Raw genomic sequence first — 14,621 nt, forward strand, 5'->3', positions numbered from 1 at the left:
CATTTCCAGCAATGGCCAGAATGACTTTGTGTTACACCACCCTTCTCTCCTACCAAGTTCCTCATCTCCTTCTCATCTATATTCTTCTGTGGTTTTGCTATTGATATCTATGATGTCCACAAGGCAACTTTTCAAAGCAAAGGTAGTACAGAAGGGAGCAGAAGCACTGTCCACTTGAAAAAGGTCTTTCTCTTTAACAGTAATTTCTGGCAGTGATTTATATTATGACCTAAATCCTTATGGAGTAACAAAATCATGAAAGAGCTAAGTGTTTTGCTTGAGGGCTGTGAGGTAAGCCCTGTATGAGGTTAAAGGAGGATTTTCTGCTTCCCAATGTAGATTTTTATTCTAAATTAATATAGCCTCTCACAGTGAGCTCAATATAGGCAGAGAGTTGGTTTTAGGGATGAGAAGTAAAAGGGAGAGAGTTCATGGGAAAGTGAGTAGGCTGTAGAAAGTTTGCAAGACAGAAACAACAGGATTCACATATTATACATTACATGAATGAATGGGATCAAGGAGGACTTAGCCTTAGGGCTAGAGTCAAAATCATTCATCTTCTTTCAAAGGTGAAAGCATAAAGAAGACAAGATTTGAGATTTCATTTCAAATCTTCCTCTTTCCCAGAATATTCCAAATAGTTCAAAAACAATTACTGTCAATAGTACAGCCAGGAAAATTGACCCAAAGGATAGAATTCTAAATACCCTAAAAGGCCCCACTGTTCTGCCAATTAAATGTCATGGTTTCACTATCAGTCACTGTAATATTTAATAAACAGGAGAATCTCTAAGTGAATTCCAAACCCAAAGCCTAATGCAGAGGAAGTAAATAAAATGTTTCCTGAATCCAGGAAAGAACCTGAAATTACCACAGAAAGGAGTAGACTCATCTTAAGGAGTAGCCAGTGTTCAGCTCCAGTACATTCATAGTTGTCAGAAAGAATAAAATCCTCTGTTGCCAAGCCTTCCAGATTTTCAAGAGAAGACACAATCCTAGATTTCCACGTGAAATCTCCTGGTTTTAAATGTGGGCAATTAATTTAAAAGAAAAATGTAAACACAGTGCATGTCAAATAAATTATGTCTGTTGGTTTACCCAGTGAGGGATGTCAGTCTGCAGTCTTTGGCCAGAATAGTCCTAGTAGCCTAGGGAATATTTTAAGGACCTCTTTCAAATCATTCATTGTGCCTCACTGCCCCCAAGAAACGGCAGTCCTGGAGGCCATCCTCTGAACAGACATCTCCTCCTCCTGTGCCCTTGGTCTCCTAACAGACCCTGCCTTTTGTAAGCACTTGTCTCAGAACATGATTTCCAGGCCTCTGCAGACACCCTCCACCTACACTGTGTGGGTGATCTATGACCTCTGGCAGACAGGGTCTGGCTGCAGCAGGTCTCCATGTCTGCTAGGGAGCTGCTCTTGGAGGGCTTTCCTATCTCATCCTCCCTGGCCCTACTCTCACTCTGACCCTCGCCATCTCTCCTTTGAAGATGTTTCCCTTTCCTTTCTCCTTTCCCAGTTCTCTCTCTTGTATTATCTTTTTCTTTCTTTCTCTGCTTTTCTTTTCCTCTTCTCATTCTTTTCTGTTTATTTTATCCTCTCCACCCTTGTCCTCTCTCTCTAACTCTCCTTTCCTCTCCTCCCCCATCCCTTCCCTTCTTCTCCCTCTCCCAGCACCTAGAAACTGCAAGAGAGCTCGCTCACCAGGAATACACCAGCACTGGCTTCGAGTATTTCTTGTGATGGGAGCGGAGGGTTAGAGAGCCCTTGCGCTCCATCAAGTCCATGGGTCCGAGTTCAAACCAGTGTTGCCTACCGCTACACCAACCCTGGCAGGAGCTGTCACAGCTCCCCATGGCTGCCCTCCTGTTACAGATCTCAGAGGATTTCTCTCTGCACCTATCCTGTTGCCTGTGCCGACACAGCCCAAGATTCGGCTTCTCTCATCTCCTAAGCAACCTGGGGCGGGGTCAATGTAAAGGGCGGGGCCAGTAGAAAGACGTATCTCTCAAGCCTAAAAGCCGGGGTTTCCTAGACAGTGAACGCAGATACGGCTTAGAAAGAAACTACACTTCCCAGAATGCAATGAGGGGAGCGAGCTGGCTATATAGAGGTTGAGAGGGACAACTGCATCCTGGGATCTGTAGTTTCGCTCTCCTAACAGTCTACTCCTCAGAGTGGGCGGAGTTAAGGGGGAGCGCTGGGTCACTTAAGGAGGACTAAGTGGACCTGAGCCCGGAGCTAGTCTATTGGGGCTGTCCTTGGGGAAGTTTCTTTTTACCATTCATCATCTGTTGCCACCACACCTTCTGCTTACAAGTTATGTAAATTTAACTAAAAGGGAGCAAGAGAACATCCCTCAAACCATAAAATATGTCTTTTCTATATAGCTTTTCTAAATAAGAAAGAGGAGCAGAATTGTTTAGCAAATCAGCTAAAAAGTTTGAGGATGAAAAAGGCTTGGCTGGTTCCAGTTTCAGCTGTTCTCTCAACCTTTCTGAGCACGAATTTCTTCCTCTGAAAAACGAGGGAGGGAATGGGATCGTGGAGGGGGCTGAGAAGGACACAAGAATCAGAGGTCCCTTCAGGCTGTAATGGCTGAAAGACTCAATCTCTAGGTACAGTTTAGGGCTCTGGGGCATTCAGCTCCCCAAGATTTGCCAAATTCTTCTCGCCTTAACATTTAACAGTTAATATGTGGTGACAATACAAACTCATCACATTATTGTTTTGTAAGTTATATGCAAGAAGGAGATTTTAAGAAGATTATCTACAGCATTGCCGTCAGGAAATCTTGTGCTTATTCCACTTTTGAGTTTCCAAGAAAAGAATATTTAGCACATCAGAATTCTCCTCCCCAGCCTCAGCTGAGCACCTTAAGGGCATTAATGAACTTAAAAATGGCCATCCCTCGGACCTGGCATAGCGCTTAATATATACATACCATATATACGTACCATCAGTGAACTAATGAATGAATATTATGTTTGATTACCTTAGATTTATCCGGGCTTCCATAAATTACAGAAGTTTCTTACTTTAAGAAGGCCACATTACACAAATATTCAAACGTAAAAACACAAATTAAGAGATATTTCACATTACAAATGGATTTTATAGTTCACAGAAGATTTATTATGGCATTCCTATAGATAGTGAAGTGCTCTTCTGGATCAGATTTCACAAATTTGATTACACACAACTACTAAGTGCTTTTTTGTGGCCTGTGGTACTCAGTGTGGGCACCTGTGGTACCCAGTGTGGGCACCTGTGGTATGCTTAGGCCCCTATTTTACTGACAGCTACAGTTAAGCCATGTTTTTTAGAACCAAATAAATAGTCCACTGTCACCAGCTTATTTAGCCCTTTTCTTCTTGAAAGAATGAAAAGAAAAATAGAAATTAAAAGGGTAAACAAGATACAAGTTAAGCTCAATTCTGTCCAAAGCATAGCACATTGCTGTCACTCCAAAATTATTACCATCATACTATCTTTCGGTTTATTTTATTTTATTTAAGCTTAAAGTGTATTTATTTTACTTATGCTTTAAGTGATAGCAACATAATATATGTGCAACCAAGATGTCAGGTCTCTGTAGCCAATCTGACTCAGAGCCAAGCCCCTTCTCTGGTGCTGCTGAGATTTAAAAGCTCTTTAGCACACCAAGTAGCAATATAGTATGAAAACAAACAAAACAAACATAATTTGTTATTTTAGAGTTCCTTAAGCCAAGGTGACAGCCTTTTGAAGTCTAAGAAAATGCTTTTTCCCTCTTTATATCAGCTCTTTCCTCTTTCCTCTTTATATCAGCTTTATAAACTTTATTGTCTTCTGTGTCTACTAAATACTTTTCAACATCCTCGAGCTGAGATGTAGGAAATTAACTCTCTGATACCCTCAAGTTCAGACGTATTCTATTCTCTTTGTATACATCAGTACATTCTGTGGAATTTTTCGTTCCTGATTCCGTCCTTACCAGTAATAGAACAGTATTTATTGCAAAGGGGTTTTGTGAGAATTACATAAGATGATAAATATATTGAAAGCAGAAGGAACAGTTCCTAATACATGCTCAGCCCTCAATTAAATTTCAATTACTAATGCTATTACTACATCCCAACTTTGTCCTTATCATTTTGGAAAAGTATTCTAAAATGTGCTTGTTGTTTGTGTAGAGTTTCCTAACTATACTTCACTGTTCTTCAAGCTTTGTCTGTCTACAAGGTCTATTTAATGAATATCTTTTTTTTTTTTTTTTTTTTTTTTTTTTTTTTTTTGTGGTACGCGGGCCTCTCACTGCTGTGGCCTCTCCCGTTGTGGAGCACAGGCTCCGGATGCGCAGGTTCAGTGGCCATGGCTCACGGGCCCAGCCGCTCCGTGGCATGTGGGATCTTCCCGGACCGGGTCACGAACCCGTGTCCCCTGCGTTGGCAGGCGGACTCTCAACCACTGTGCCAGCAGGGAAGCCCTAATGAATATCTTTTAATCATATTTTAATATGAAATTTAATAGTCTGAATCAGAAAAATGTTGGCAAGATATTTTGATGTTACCAGTGATAACAATGGTTTCGTATTCATATGGAATCTTTTCAAGACCATTAATAAGCTTTATTCTTTATAAAATCACTGATCCTCAACATACTTGAGTTATTCCTGTTTTCCTCAAGCTTCATCAAACCAATGTAGTGTAGGGCTTAATGCAATGCCTTCTATTATATTAATCTCTTTTCACCGTAACATCCTTGGGGTTAGAAAATCACAGCTCAGGTGGCTGAAACAGGACTTCTCTGTAAGATAATTACAGGCAGACCAACTCGGGAAGTGGGAATCCCTTCATCTGAGCCTACTCTAGTATACTTCTTTATTAGCTTTATCAGATCCTTAAAAGGTTGCCAAGAAGACCTGACAAGAACAGCAAACCTAAAACAGATGTAACCCAGCCAGATGTAAATGCCTACAGAGGTTAACCTCTTTACCATCTCCTTTCCTTCCTGTCTTAATAGTCTGCTCAGTTCTTGGAAAAGCCCCTGCTCAGGACCTTCCAAAGTCACCATCATTGTATCCTCTCCCAGCATTAAAATTCTTCTACCAAATGTCATGCAATTACCTGAGAAAAATTTTAATTATGTAAGAAAATTAATTTGTACCATCGCCATGTTGAATCTAGTTTAAGTCTATTGAAAACTTGTATTTAAATTGTATAAAACTTAGAAGCTTAAAACTGAGTATTTATGTCCTAATCAAGGGTTGCATAGTAATTTTTTAGTTCCCCAGAAATAAGGACCTCCATATATACATCTAGGGGCCCATTTTCAAATATTTTGTATAAAAAAGTTAGAGTTCACCAGTTTGTCAAAATGAATGAGAGGTGTCTGGTCCTCCCCGCTCCCTCTGTCCCCCCATCTCCTGACCTCTCTCCCACCTCTCCCTTCTTCTTTTCCTTTTCCCCACTTTTCCTCCACTTATCCCTTCCTCTTGCATCTCTACTCATCTTCTTTCCTTCTTTCCTCTCCTCTCTTCTGCCTTCCCTCTCCCTGCTTCCTGTTCCTCTTCTTCCTTCTGTGAGAAGCAGTATGGATATTAGAATCAGAATCTACTGCTGAGCACCCAAGACAATCTGGTACAATTCAGTTACATGAAAAATATGAAAGAAAAATAGTAAAACCTAGAAATCAGGGCCAAAGTTTTTATGAATAAGCTCATGTTTAACGACCCAGGAACTCTCAAAGGAATCAACACCAATGAAAGCTTCAATCTTCTTTCCTTTCCTTTAACTATTCATAACTACCAACAGTCTTTTCTAGAGGAATTTAACCTTGAGTGTGATACCTCTGTGCTTCTAATTTGTATTGCAAACATATTAGGCATTGACCTGCCCTCAAACCATTATTCACTAGTATTGATTAAGTCCTGTCATGCAAGAGGCATTACTTCTGGAACTGCAACTCTCAGCATGGGGATTAATATATTAAATATTCAATTCAGCATTTCCCTTATTTTTTTAATGTCTTTATTGAAGTATAATTGCTTTACAATGTTGTGTTAGTTTCTGCTGTATAACAAAGTGAATCAGCTATATGTATACATATATCCCCATATCCCCTCCCTCTTGCGTCTCCCTCCCACCCTCCCTATCCTAACCCTCTAGGTGGTCACAAAGCACTGAGCTGATGACCCTGTGCTATGCAACTGCTTCCCACTAGCTATCTATTTTACGTTTGGTAGTGTCTATATGTCAGTGCTACTCTCTCACTTCGTCCCAGCTTACCCTTCCCTCTCCCCGTGTCCTCAAGTCCATTCTCTACGTCTGCGTCTTTATTCCTCTCCTGCTCCTAGGTTCATCGGAACCATTTTTTTTTTAGATTCCATATATAGGTATTAGCATACAGTATTTGTTTTTTTCCTTCTGACTTACTTCACTCTGTATGACAGACTCTAGGTCCATCTACCTCCCTACAAATAACTCAATTTCATTTCTTTTTATGGCTGAGTAATATTCCATTGTATATATGTGTCACATTTCTTTATCCATTCATCTGTCAATGGACACTTAGGTTTCTTCCATGTCTTGGCTACTGTAAATAGTGCCGTAGTGAACATTGTGGTAAATGTTTCTTTTTGAATTATGCTTTTCTCAGGGTATATGCCCAGTAGTGGGATTGCTGGCCATACGTTAGTTCTATTGTTAGTTTTCTAAGGAACCTCCATACTGTTCTCCATAGTGGCTGTATCAATTTACATTCCCACCAACAGTGCAAGAGTGTTCCCTTTTCTCAACAGCCTCTTCAGCATCTATTCTTTGGGGATTTTTTGATGATGACCATTCTGACTGGTGTGAGGTGATACCTCACTGTAGTTTTGATTTGCATTTCTCTAATGATTAGTGATGTTGAACATCCTTTCATGTGTTTGCTGGCCATCTGTATATCTTTGGAGAAATGTCTATTTAGGTCTTCTGTCCATTTATGGATTGGGTTGTTTGTTTTTTTGATATTGAGCCGAATGAGCTGCTTGTAAATTTTGGAGATTAATCCTATGTCAGTTGCTTCATTTGCAAATATTTTCTCCCATTCTGAGGGTTGTCTTTTCGTCTTGTTTACAGTTTCCTCTGCTGTGCAAAAGCTTTTAAGTTTCATTAGGTCTCATTTGTTTGTTTTTGTTTTTATTTTCATTACTCTAGGAGGTTGGTCAAAAAAGATCTTGCTGCCATTTATGTCAAAGAGTGTTTTTCCTATGTTTTCTTCTAAGGGTTTTATAGTGTCTGGTCTCACATTTAGGTCTTTAATCCATTTTGAGTTTGTTTTTCTGTATGGTGTTAGGCAGTGTTCTAATTTAATTCTTTTACATGTAGCTGTCCAGTTTTCCCAGCACCATTTATTGAATAGGCTGTCTTTTCTCCATTGTATGTTCCTGCCCCCTTTGTCATAAAGTAGGTTATCATATGTGTGTGGGTTTATCTCTGGGCTTTCTATCCTGTACCATTGATCTATATTTCTGTTTTTGTGCTAGTACCATACTGTCTTGATTCCTGTAGCTTTGTAGTATAGTTTGAAGTGTGTCTTACCCCTAGGTTCTTCATGACATTATTTTTTTCTTCATAAATTCCATATATATGTGTTAGCATACGATATTTGTCTTTTTCTTTCTGACTTACTTCACTCTGTATGACAGACTCTAGGTCTATCCACCTCATTACAAATAGCTCAATTTCGTTTCTTTTTATGGCTGAGTAATATTCCATTGTATATATGTGCCACATCTTCTTTATCCACTCATCCGATGATGGACACTTAGGTTGTTTCCATCTCCAGGCTACTGTAAATAGAGCTGCAATGAACATTTTGGTACATGACTCTTTTTGAATTTTGGTTTTTTCAGGGTATATGCCCAGTAGTGGGATTGCTGGGTCATATGGTAGTTCTATTTGTAGTTTTTAAAGGAACCTCCATACTGTTCTGCATAGTGGCTGAACCAATTCACATTCCCACCAGCAGTGCAAGAGTGTTCCCTTTTCTCCACACCCTCTCCTGCATTTATTGTTTCTAGATTTTTGGATGATGGCCATTCTGACTGGTGTGAGATGATATCTCATTGTAGTTTTGATTTGCATTTCTCTAATGATTAATGCTGTTGAGCATTCTTTCATGTGTTTGTTGGCAGTCTGTATATCTCCTTTGGAGAAATGTCTATTTAGGTCTTCTGCCCATTTTTGGATTGGGTTGTTTGTTTTTTTGTTATTGAGCTGCATGAGCTGCTTGTAAATTTTGGAGATTAATCCTTTGTCAGTTGCTTCATTTGCAAATATTTTCTCCCATTCTGAGGGTTGTCTTTTGGTCTTGTTTACGGTTTCCTTTGCTGTGCAAAAGCTTTGAAGTTTCATTAGGTCCCATTTGTTTATTTTTGTTTTTATTTCCATTACTCTAGGAGGTGGGTCAGAAAGGATCTTGCTGTGATTTATGTCATAGAGTGTTCTGCCTATGTTTTCCTCTAAGAGTTTGATAGTTTCTGGCCTTACATTTAGGTCTTTCATCCATTTTGAGCTTATTTTTGCGTATGGTGTTAGGGAGTGATCTAATCTCATATTTTTACATGTATCTGTCCAGTTTTCCCAGCACTACTTATTGAAGAGGCTGTCCTTTCTCCACTGTATGTTCCTGCCACCTTTATCAAAGATAAGGTGTCCATACATGCGTGGGTTTATCTCTGGGCTTTCTATCCTGTTCCAGTGATCTACCTTTCTGTTTCTGTGCCAGTACCATACTGTCTTGATTACTGTAGCTTTGTAGTATACTCTGAAGTCAGGGAGCCTGATTCCTCCAGCTCCTTTTCTTGTTCTCAAGATTGCTTTGGCTATTCGGGGTCTTTTGTGTTTCCATACAAATTGCGAAATTTTTTGTTCTAGTTCTGTGAAAAATGCCAGTGGTAGTTTGATAGGGATTGCACTGAATCTGTAGATTGCTTTGAGTAGCAGAGTCATTTTCACAATGTTGATTCTTCCCATCCAAGAACATGGTATATCTCTCCATCTATTTGTATCATCTTTAATTTCTTTCATCAGTGTCTTATAATTTTCTGCATACAGGTCTTTTGTCTCCTTAGGTAGGTTTATTCCTAGATATTTTATTCTTTTTGTTGCAGTGTTAAATGGGAGTGTTTTCTTGATTTCAATTTCAGATTTTTCATCATTAGTATATAGGAATGCCAGAGATTTCTGTGCATTAATTTTGTACCCTGCTACTTTACCAAATTCATTGATTAGCTCTAGTAGTTTTCTGGTAGCATCTTTAGGATTCTCTATGTATAGTATCATGTCATCTGCAAACAGTGACAGCTTTACTTCTTCTTTTCTGGTTTGGATTCCTTTTATTTCCTTTTCTTCTCTGATTGCTGTGGCTAAAACTTCCAAAACTATGTTGAATAACAGTGGTGAGAGTGGGCAACCTTGTCTTGTTCCTGATCTTAGTGGAAATGCTTTCAGTTTTTCACCATTGAGGATAATGTTGGCTGTGGGCTTGTCATATATGGCCTTTATTATGTTGAGGCAAGTTCCCTCTATGCCTACTTTCTGCAGGGTTTTTATCATAAATGGGTGTTGAATTTTGTCAAAAGCTTTCTCTGCATCTATTGAGATGATCATATGGTTTTTCTCCTTCAATTTGTTAATATGGTTTATCACATTGATAGATTTGTGTATATTGAAGAATCCTTGCATTCCTGGAATAAACCCCACTTGATCATGGTGTATGATCCTTTTAATGTGCTGTTGGATTCTGTTTGCTAGTATTTTGTTGAGGATTTTTGCATCTACGTTCATCACTGATACTGGCCTGTAGTTTTCTTTCTTTGTGACATCCTTGTCTGGTTTTGGTATCAAGGTGATGGTGGCCTCATAGAAGGAATTTGGGAGTGTTCCTCCCTCTGCTGTATTTTGGAAGTTTGAGAAGGATAGGTGTTAGCTCTTCTCTAAATGTTTGATAGAATTCGCCTGTGAAACCATCTGTCCTGGGCTTTTGTTTGTTGGAAGATTTTTAATCACAGTTTCAATTGCAGTGCTTGTGATTGGTCTGTTCATGTTTTCTATTTCTTCCTGATTCAGTCTTGGCAGGTTGTGCATTTCTAAGAATTTGTCCATTTCTTCCAGATTGTCCGTTTTATTGGCATAGAGTTGCTTGTAGTAATCTCTCATGATCTTTTTTATTTCTGCAGTGTCAGTTGTTACTTCTCCTTTTTCATTTCTAATTCTATTGAATTGAGTCTTCTCCCTTTTTTTCTTGATGAGTCTGGCTAGTGGTTTATCTATTTTGTTTATCTTCTCAAAGAACCAGCTTTTAGCTTTATTGATCTTTGCTATTGTTTCCTTCATTTCTTTTTCATTTATTTCTGATCTGATTTTTATGATTTCTCTCCTTCTGCTAGCTTTGGGGTTTTTTTGTTCTTCTTTCTCTAATTGCTTGAGGTGCAAGGTTAGGTTGTTTATTCGAGATGTTCCCTGCTTCTTAAGGTGTGCTTGTATTGCTCTAAACTTCCCCCTTAGAACTGCTTTTGCTGCATCCCATAGGTTTTGGGTCATTGTGTCTCCATTGTCATTTGTTTCTAGGTATTTTTTTCCTCTTTGATTTCTTCAGTGATCACTTCATTATTAAGTAGTGTACTGTTTCAATTTCATTACTTGTGATATGTCTGTTTATATTTTCTAATTCTTCCTGGTTCAGTCTTGGAAAATTGTACCTTTCCAAGAATTTGTCCATTTCTTCAAGGTTGTCTATTTTATTGGCATATAGTTGCTTGTAGTAGTCTCTTATAATCCTTTGTATTTCTGTGGTGTCAGTTGTAATTTCTTTTTCATTTTAATTTTATTGATGTGAGTCCTCTCCCTTTTTTCTTGATGTATCTGGCTAAAGGTTTATCAATTTTGTTTATCTTCTCAAAGATCCAACTTTTTCTTTTTTTTTTTTTTTTTTTTTTTTTTTTTTTGCCGTATGTGGGCCTCTCGCTGTTGTGACCTCTCCCGTTGTGGAGCACAGGCTCTGGACACGCAGGCTCACGGGCCTAGCCATTCCGCAGCACGTGGGGTCTTCCCGGACCGGGGCACGAACCCACGTCCCCTGCATTGGCAGGCGGACTCTCAACCACTGTGCCACCAGGGAAGCCCAGAACCAACTCTTAATTTTATTGATATTTGATATTGTTTTCTTCATTTCTATTTCATTTATTTCTGCTCTGATCTTTATGCTTTCTTTCCTTCTACTGACTTTGGGTTTTCTTTGTTCTTCTTTCTCTAGTTGCTTTAGGTCTAAGGTTAGATAGTTTATTTGTGATTTTTCTTGTTTCTTGAGGTGAGATTGAATTGCTATAAATTTCCCTCTTAGAACGCTTTTGCTGTGTCCCATAGGCTTTGGGTTGTTGTGTTTTCATTGTCATTTGTTTCTATGTATTTTTTAATTTCCTCTTTGATTTCTTCAGTGATCTCTTGGTTATCTAGTAGTGCACTGTTTAGCCTCCATGTATTTCTGTTTTTTACAGCTCTTTTTTTTTCCTGTAGTTGATTTCTAATCTCATAGTGTTGTTGTCAGAAAAGATGCTTCATACAATTTCAATTTTCTTAAATTTACTGAGGCTTGATTTCGGACCCAAGATGTGATCTATCCTGGAGAATGTTCCATGTGCACTTGAGAAGAAAGTGTATTCTGTCACTTTCGGGTGGAATGTCCTATAAATACCAACTGAATCTATCTGGTCTATTGTGTCATTTAAAGCTTGTGTTTCTTTATTTATTTTCTGTTTGGATGATCTGTCCATTGGTGTAAGTGGGGTGTTAAAGTCCCCAACTATTATTGTGTTACTGTCGATTCCCCCTTTTATGGTTGTTAGCATTTGCCTTATGTATTGAGGTGTTCCTATGTTGGGTGCATAAGTATTTATAATTGTTATATCTTCTTCTTGGACTGATCCCTTGATCATTATGTAGTGTCTTTCCTTATCTCTTGCAACAGTCTTTATTTTAAAGTCTATTTTATCTGATATGAATATTGCTACTCCAGCTTTCTTTTGACTTCCATTTGCATGGAATATCTTCTTCCATCCCCTCAGTTTCAGTCTGTATGCGTCCCTTGTTCTGAGATGGGTCTCTTGTAGACAGCATATAGATGGGTCTTATTTTTGTGTCCATTCAGCCAGTCTGTGTATTTTGGTTGGGGCATTTAATCCATTTACATTTACAGTAATTATTGATGTGTATGTTCCTATTACCATTTTCTTAATTATTTTAGGTTTGTTTTTGTGGGTCTTCTTCTTCCCTTGTGTTTCCTGACTAGAGAAGTTCCTTTAGTATTTGTTGCAAAGGTGCTCTGGTGGCGCTGAATTCTTTTAGCTTTTGCTTGTCTGTAAAGCTTTTGATTTCTCTGTCAAATCTGAATGAGAGCATTGCTGGGTAGAGTAATGTTGGTTGTAGGTTTTTCCCTTTCATCACTTTAAATAATCATGCCACTCCCTTCTGGCCTGTAGAGTATTTTAATTGTAATCATATAGCTCATGCTGTGTCATCTCTTCTCATTTAGTGTCTGTCCTATTTAGTTTCAGATGAACTAAATTTCTATTTTTGAGTGAACCTTGTCATTATTCTTGAAAAATACGTCATATTTTCTCCCACTGTTGATATGCATGAGGAGAATATTTTGTGTAATAATTAACTGCTTTTTTTCTTGGCACATTATGAGAATTATTTTGGAAGTAAAATATATTAACGATTACTCTTATTTACCAATTTGAAAGTTTTCTTCAAAACTGTGACACAAAATTTCCTTCCATTATAGTCAGAATGTGGGATAAATGTTTCTTCCAGATGGGTATCATTTCTTATTTTTTATCTAAATGTGTAAGAGTCATGGAATAAACAAGCCTAGAATCTGGGCTCATAGGAAGGGAGAGTAAAGGTTATTTGGTACAGCATCTTAGTCAAAGTAGAAATGTACTCCTGGCCTCTAAACTACTGCTGAGAATAGTTATCTTACCTCCACATAAGCTCAGAGTCTAGAGCACACAATTCACAAAGGCGGCCCATTCCAATACTGTACAAGTATAATCATAGGTTCCATCTTATGCTGAGCTAATGTGAACCTCCTTGCTTGATGCACCTGTTGCTTCTGCTTCTTGAAAATGAAAGATAAGCCTTATTTCTCTCGAGCACAAGATCCTTTCAGAGATTTGAAGAGTTATAACATGGCTTCTCTTTTCCCAGGTAAACAAAGTAAACAAACTTACCTGTTCTTCATCTTTATTATGGCTGAACCTCTGGATTTACATCACTTTGATCATGATCTCCTTAAAAAAGTGTTCTCAGAATAGAGCACAATATTTTACTCTTACCAGTGCTGAGTACAGTGGAGCTACTGTGTCCCATACATTTGATTCTGTGCTTTTATTAGCACAACCTAAGCAGGAGAGGAAGTAAGTAAGAGAGGATATGAAAAAGGAAGGAAGAGAGAGAGGGAAGGAGGGAGGAAGAAACAGAAAATAGGTGAACTGAAACCAGATCAGGGAGAAATAAACAAATTCAAAATGTATGTCCCAAGACTAATCCTAGGATCAGAACTACCATCTGGAGACAAAGCTTTTGGACCTCTGGCAAGGTTGGAAAGCTTATAGCAAGCCTCCTGCATGAAGCCTAGGGCCTTTAAAACAACAATTGAAGGAGTCTATGAAAATACAAATCCTCTCTGAAGCAAACTATCCCCAATTTAGACTCTCAGGATTCCCCCAGATTAAATTCAACAAATGTGAGCTCACAAAAAGTACTGGCAAATTTAGAAGGAAATAAGCTAGGATGAGCAAAAGCAACAAAGAACAGATTTAGGTCCCCTACCACTCCCTAAATCAGATATTCAAATTATTAGATGCAGCATGTGAGATAACTCTGAACCAAAATTCTAAAGAAACAAATCTCGGAATCAGAAAACAATTTGATTAAGGGATAAATCACTCTCAAAAATAGAGAAACTTTCAATGTGAACATGGATGCATTAATCAGTAGTTTCCCCCTCTCATCATGGAAATCTTATGAAAGCCACAAGTATGTGGAAAACAAAAATTTTAATTTTGTTAAAATTAAGAGAGAGACTACAAAATATACAAAGGCTGCTGAGCCTTTAGGATTCACAAGGTAGTAAGTGCAGAAGGACCTAAGAGCAGTGTGGTAGGCAGAATCCTAAAATCTATGCTCCCCTCCACCCCAAGATTTCCTGCACTAATCTGGGTACGAATATGATGAATACAATATTACACCTGTGATTATGTTATATTACATGGCAAATGGGATTTTGTAGATGCAATTTAAAGTACTAATCAGTTGATTTTGGGTTAACCAAAAGGGAGATTATCCAGGTGAACTTAATCTAATCACACAAGCCCTTTGAAAGCAGAGTTTTCTCTGTCCATTGGCGGAAGGGAAGCTCAGAGAGATCTAAAACAGAAGGATTCAAGGCACTGTTGCTAGTTTTAAAGATGGAGGAGCCATTTAAAGGATGGGAGAGTGGCCTCTAGGAGCTATAAGAGTGGTCCATATCTGACAGCTAGTAGGAAAATGGACACTCCAGTCCTACAATTGTAGGGAAGTGAGTTCTG

At 38.5% G+C, this 14,621-nt stretch overlaps 1 protein-coding gene across 9 annotated transcripts in view; it reads right to left on the bottom strand.

The window, feature by feature from the left end:
• C6H9orf135 (chromosome 6 C9orf135 homolog) overlaps positions 1 to 14,621 on the bottom strand; it is a 127,948-nt gene that overhangs the window by 85,822 nt on the left and 27,505 nt on the right. For 4 of the 9 annotated variants that reach the window (XM_032634948.1, XM_032634947.1, XM_032634952.1 and 1 more), the window contains exon 3: positions 13,263 to 13,432. The exons of 1 other annotated variant lie outside the window; for it this stretch is intronic. In XM_032634948.1, coding sequence (XP_032490839.1) covers positions 13,263 to 13,273 — 11 coding nt within the window. In that variant the 5' untranslated portion in view covers positions 13,274 to 13,432. Of the gene's footprint in view, positions 1 to 1,705; positions 1,919 to 13,262; positions 13,433 to 14,621 lie in introns of those variants that run through there. 4 more of the 9 variants (XM_032634950.1, XM_032634949.1, XM_032634945.1 and 1 more) reach the window with 4 other exon arrangements.

Source organism: Phocoena sinus, chromosome 6, assembly GCF_008692025.1.
Source record: "Phocoena sinus isolate mPhoSin1 chromosome 6, mPhoSin1.pri, whole genome shotgun sequence".
Taxonomy (NCBI): Eukaryota; Metazoa; Chordata; class Mammalia; order Artiodactyla; family Phocoenidae; genus Phocoena; species Phocoena sinus.